At 33.5% G+C, this 5783-nt stretch overlaps 1 protein-coding gene across 3 annotated transcripts; it reads left to right on the forward strand.

Moving 5' to 3' along the window:
- Positions 1 to 2973: 2973 nt before the first annotated feature.
- Positions 2974 to 5486, forward strand: LOC120780888. 3 transcript variants are annotated; one of them, XM_040113125.1, is made up of 3 exons: positions 2974 to 3534; positions 3681 to 3847; positions 3903 to 5486. In XM_040113125.1, exons 1-3 carry the CDS (start codon positions 3465 to 3467, stop codon positions 3954 to 3956), a joined length of 291 nt encoding a protein of 96 aa, XP_039969059.1. In that variant the 5' UTR covers positions 2974 to 3464; the 3' UTR covers positions 3957 to 5486. The 3 variants fall into 3 exon arrangements, 2 of the variants coding, with proteins under 2 accessions (XP_039969059.1, XP_039969058.1); XR_005705953.1 differs by having other exon boundaries at positions 2974 to 3562; positions 3681 to 5486; XM_040113124.1 differs by having other exon boundaries at positions 3681 to 5486.
- Positions 5487 to 5783: the final 297 nt, after the last annotated feature.

Consider the following 5783-nt stretch of genomic DNA (forward strand, 5'->3'; position numbering starts at 1 on the left):
ATCGCCTTGGCATCAACTACGCTTTCCCGCCACCGCTACGCAGCGTCCCATCGTGAAATATTAAAATTTATCCTACAATTGAAGTTCCGTATACTACTAATTTAAATCCATTGTAAAAGAAAAAGAAACCCCCACTAATCGAGTGTTCAACTCATATTGTTAAAAATTATATTGCGTGAATTGATATTATAAAAGAAAAATAAACTCAACCAATCGAGTGTGCCCTTTATATTATAAAACCGAAATATACAAGTTTTATTTTCAAACACCTAAAGCGCACAAGTGGTAAGTAAAGCGGACGGTGAACCCGACATTGGTCCTTCGAGCCGCAAAGAACGGCACTATTGAAAAAAAATCAAATGTGACATAAACATTTATACAAAACTGTTCGAAAAAAAAAGTGCGGTGAGGTTAGCCTACAAGACTTCGCGTTCAGAATTTAAGTGAGGCTACACATACATACATACATATGTATATACAAAAAATTTTTTGCAAGTGTGAAATTAAAGTTCAGTGGCAAATACATACATACATACAAAAAAAAAAAACAACAGTTGAAAACGGAAAACAAGAAGCGGTTCTGTACCGTTGTATCCAAGAAAACAAAAAAAAAAAATTTTTAAATACAATACCTTTACAACAAGACAAATAACACATAAATATCCCGAGTGAAACATAAATATCATAAATATAGATAAAAGGTTGGTACGCAGCTCTCAAGTAATTGCTCAAGGAAAAAAATACATTATTTCTCAAGTAATTTTGGCAGCTGGTTACGCATTGTGAATGATCTACATTAGAAGAGCAAGAGAGAATAAACAAAGAAAAGAAACTTTGTGCGTAATATGTATGTGTGTATGTATATGGTAACATAAATATTTTCATTGAGATTTAAGAAATGTTGTTGATGATTGGTAGGTTTTATACAACATTTCAAAATGGAATATACTTCATAATAATGATTTCAACTAATTTAGGATGAATTTGACGATTACTTCGAATTTCCTTCAAGAAACAATTGTTGATTTGATGTTTCTTCGCAAAACAAGGTTTGCCATATTCACATTTTACTGAAAAAAAGTATCAAAAATTGGTACTAGATTTCTTGAGAGCTGCGTACTAGCACAAGTAAGTTTGTCGCAGGAAAGTATCTTGACCGTTTCTTAAGCGTTTTTTTATATGAAGTTTTTACGTTTCTTGCGAGCTGCGTACTAAGCTAAAGCGTGGAAAAAGTAAGTTATCAAGTGCAGTAATTAGTGTTTTTCATATTCAAACTTCAAAATAAATTACAAAAAAGCATTAAACGTGCAAAAATTGTTTATTTTATAAATTTTGAAATTGAATTGGTTACCAAAGTTTTCGCGTTTTTATTTAATTTTTTGAAATATTCAGGCGATTTTTACAGTGAATTAAAAAAAAATTTGAAAATGGTGAATTTTATACAATTAACGAATGAGGAATGGTTAACTATAATTAATTTTGTATAAAGATGGTCACACGCAGCGTTATATTACTGAAAAATTTAATAAAAGCCAGGTCGCAGTACGGAAAGTTTTTGCCGGCTACAACAAAGAATATCGAGTCATCAGGAAGAAGAAGCAAGGGCGCCCAAAAATAACAACGGGAGAGTGGATAAACGAATATTGGATATTTCCAATTCTGATCGCTTCAAATCAGTTTCAAAAATTCGCGCACAGCTTATAAAAGAAGGCATGAATGCCCCCTCAGTGCACACTAGGGTGGTTTTAGTGAATAGAGGTGAATTTTTTTTTCTGAAATTTGTGTGTGCTCACTTCTAGGAATGTGCCATTTAGTGTAAAAATACAATTGTAAAAGTTTCAGCTTAATCGAACTTTGCCTTCCCGTGCCGAAAGAGCCTTGAAGTTTGATAAAATGGCCATTTTTCGTGGAAAAGCGTTATTTTTCGAGTTTAACTTACGACTGATTTCACCTATTACAATAAATTTATTATCAAATGAAAGGTAATTTTGTTGAAATTAAAATCTATTATAATACATTTTCTTTAGAAATGTATGGTTTGGAAGATATTTAACATTTAATTGGCCAAGTTCGTGTTATGTGCCTTTTTGGTGACACTCATACATAATATTTTTCGGATTTAAGGCTCGCTTAAGTATTTTTATACCTTTCATGAAAATGAAATGGTATACTAACTTTGGTCCGATGTTTGTAAGTATAAAAAGAAGAAGAGATAGACCCATACCCAAGTATACTAAAATGATCAGGAGCAGTAGGAGATTCGATTTAGCCATGTCCGTCTGTCTGTTTGAACGCAAACTAGTCCCTCAGTTTTTGAGATATCCGAATGAAACTTGGTAGGCAAATGTATTTCTATATTCTATTAGGCATTTGTCGGAACCGGCCAGATCGGACCATATATAGCTGATATAACCTTGATTGTTCAGATATGAGATTTTGCTCTATATCTTTGGTACTAAAGCAGCTAGGAACGTGCAATTTGGCACTCCTATGAGAAAATAAATAGTGTTTTAAAATGTAATACTTTTTACGCTAACAATGAAGTATTTTAAATGAGAATTTTATATATTCATGAAAGGTATAAAGGCTTCGGTATGGCCGAAGACAGCCCTTCCTTACTTGTTTTTAAGTATTTTTTGACATTTTGGTGAGTTTCGCCTTGGCCTAAGACAGTGACATAATTGGGCCGTCAAATTTCTTAACTTTTCATTCTATGCAACTTTACTTTAGTATATCCTATACTTTTACTAAAATAAAGCGACAACAACAAAAGATCAGAATTACTTTTATTAACCTTTACTTTACTTCTTTTTCATATTTCAACCTCACTAAACATATTTTTTCTCCAATAAGCTGGCATCTCTGGTATTATTTGGTATTGTATATTTCTGGCATCTCGTGGCTGACTTGTTGCTCATATTTACCGCTATGTATTCTGGTAGTAAGTAAAAAATGGGGAATCCCCTATTTGATTTTGACGCTTTAAGAGAAATGTTATTTTAAAGTTTGTTCTGCTAAGTGAACAGTTCGATATTAGAAAGTGCAAGATATTACATACATAGTTATATAATTAAATTCAAATGGCTACTACCTCATCTAATGTTCGTGTTCGATCTAAAACCCTAATTTATTTAATTGGGTATTCATCTCATCAAATAATCGGGAGTAAACTGCTATCTAATCATCAAGTGTTAATGTGTTACAACATTCGTGAAGTTGGATTGCCTTTTAGTGATGCTGCAAAACTCACTCTGACGGAAGTTCTTGTGTTCTGAGAGAAAGCTAGAATACCTTATCAATTACAAAAAAATGCTGTTCGCAAAGTCGAAAAATTATTTAACGAATGGAGGGCACTTCAGAAGTGTTCAAGATTGAAGACAAAACGTCAAGAGGAAAAAAATCTTGCATTCACATCCAAACTGTCCGATCTTTTTGATGTAGCAGTGGAAGATGTCATTTCAAAAATGTCTAATCAGGAAGATATTAAATTTTTGACATATCAGAGAATGAAAGGACGTCCAGGCCATATGGAAGGTATATACTCAAACCCATACTTAAATAGGTAATAAAATGCTGGCTCTTAGAAGCTATAGCCTTTATTCGTTCCTATTTGTTACCAACATCAACAGTATTTTTCTCCCAAAATCCGTACATTTTCTTTCCTTTTTTCATTGCAACAGAAAATGTACGAGACATCTCATTGTCTTCAGAATCAGAAGTGGAACAAATCACCTCGGACGAAGTATTTACCGATGATAAAAAAGCCAGCAAAGCGGAGACAGCGAGTAAAAAAAGGAAATACAGTCGTGGTTATAAAGAAGTAATGACGGAAAAGTTATCAATTTTGGTAGATAGGTGCAAAATTTGTGATAGAAATGCTGTGCGAATAATTTTCTCAACAGCTGAAAGTCTGGACTGTAATGTCGAGGAATCTGCACTTAGTAGAAGTGCTTTAAGAAAACGCAGAATATCCTTTCGAAGTCAACGGGCCCAGAAAATCAAGGCGAGGTTTAAAAACTTAGACTTAGAGGGTATTGTTGTTCATTGGAATGGAAAACTTTTACCAAACCTTCTCCAGAAAGAATGTGCTGAACGGTTGGCAATCTTGGTAAGCAAAGGAGACTATGAACAACTACTGGGGGTCCCGGAATTAGAAAATTCCACAGGCGCCAGTCAGGCAGAAGCTGTTAGCGGTAGTCTAGAAGAATGGGATATTGGCGATAAAATTGTTGGTATGTGCTTTGATACGACGGCTTCCAACACAGGACGAATGAAAGGCGCATGCACCTTGTTAGAAAAACAGCTAGGTAAAAGTTTGTTGTACTTAGCCTGCCGCCATCACATTTTAGAAGTCGTTTTACGGTTAGTATTTGAGTACAAAATGGGATCAACGACTGCTCCCCAACCTGACATTTTTAGAAGATTTCAAATACTTTGGCCTAACATAGATCGGTCTAAATACATTGAAGGGGTACAAGATGATTTGGTAAAGATGTCAGTGAAAGAGTTCGAAAAAGAGGTTTCGGAATTTCTTCTCTTTCAGTTAACTGAAAAACAGCCGAGGGATGATTACTTAGAACTTATTAAGTTATGTTTAATATTTTTAGGAAAAGTCCCTTCTCACGATGTTTCGTTAAACACTCCTGGTCCTTATCATCACGCCCGTTGGATGGCACAATTTACTCTCTGAAAATGTTCATTTTTAGAGAACAGTTTTCTATGTCCGAAGAGGAGTTCAGTTCACTAAAAGCTATTTGTTTATTTATTGTTAATTTGTATGTGAAGATGTGGTGTCAAGCTTCAAACGTAATAAGTGCACCTAGTAATGATTTACAATTTGTTCAGAATGTAATTAAGTACAGACGCATTGATCAAGGTGTATCAGAAAAGGTATTGGGAAAATATTTACTTCACCTGTGGTATCTGAACCCGGAACTGATTTACCTTAGCTTATTTGACAAAAATGTTTTAAATGAAATAAAAAGAAAAATGGCAAAAAAGATTTTATCGTAAAGTAATTTAACAGAAGAAGAACGGTCTTCAAGGATAATGAGGGTGCAAGTTTCTGAAAATGAAGCTGTAAACCTATTTAAAAATATTTCGCTTCAGAACTTTGTTTCGGATCAAAGCCTGGCCTTTTTCGAAAATATTTCAAAGTCAAAACTGATTTTTTGACAGAGGACCCCTAGAAATGGTCCGAAAATAAAGACTTTTTAAAACTTCAAAGTTTTGTTAGGAGTATGAAGGTAGTAAACGACACGGCAGAGAGAGGGGTTAAGTTAATTCAAGACTTCAATAGTATTCTTACAAAATATGAGGAGCAAAAACAATTCCTGCTTCAGGTGGGAGCGGATTGTCGTCGGCTTTACCCTGATACTTCCAAAAGTACCCTTTCTCTACCCTTATCTGATGAATGATATAGGAAATAATAATATGTATATAAATAAATTGATAAATTTTTTATAATTTTTGTTTTTAGTATGAATTTTCTTTTCTATATGTTTATTTTTTAAATAGATTTGTTCTCATCGTCTTATCTTTTTGTTAAATATTGTACCAATTAATGTACGGAAACTGAAAATACAATATATAACTAAAAGATTTTACTAATTTCTAGCTTTTTCTATTATAATAAAATAAAGGACTTCAGTGTATGCATTATTTATGGTTAAGGTAAGGATAGTTTCAAAAATCGTGGAGAACCTCGAGTGACTGCGAAGAACTATACTAAGGCATTTACACGAACTTGGTCCATTAAATGTTAAATATCTTCCAAACCATGC

This window comes from Bactrocera tryoni, unplaced genomic scaffold (genome assembly GCF_016617805.1).
Source record: "Bactrocera tryoni isolate S06 unplaced genomic scaffold, CSIRO_BtryS06_freeze2 scaffold_25, whole genome shotgun sequence".
Classification (NCBI taxonomy): Eukaryota; Metazoa; Arthropoda; class Insecta; order Diptera; family Tephritidae; genus Bactrocera; species Bactrocera tryoni.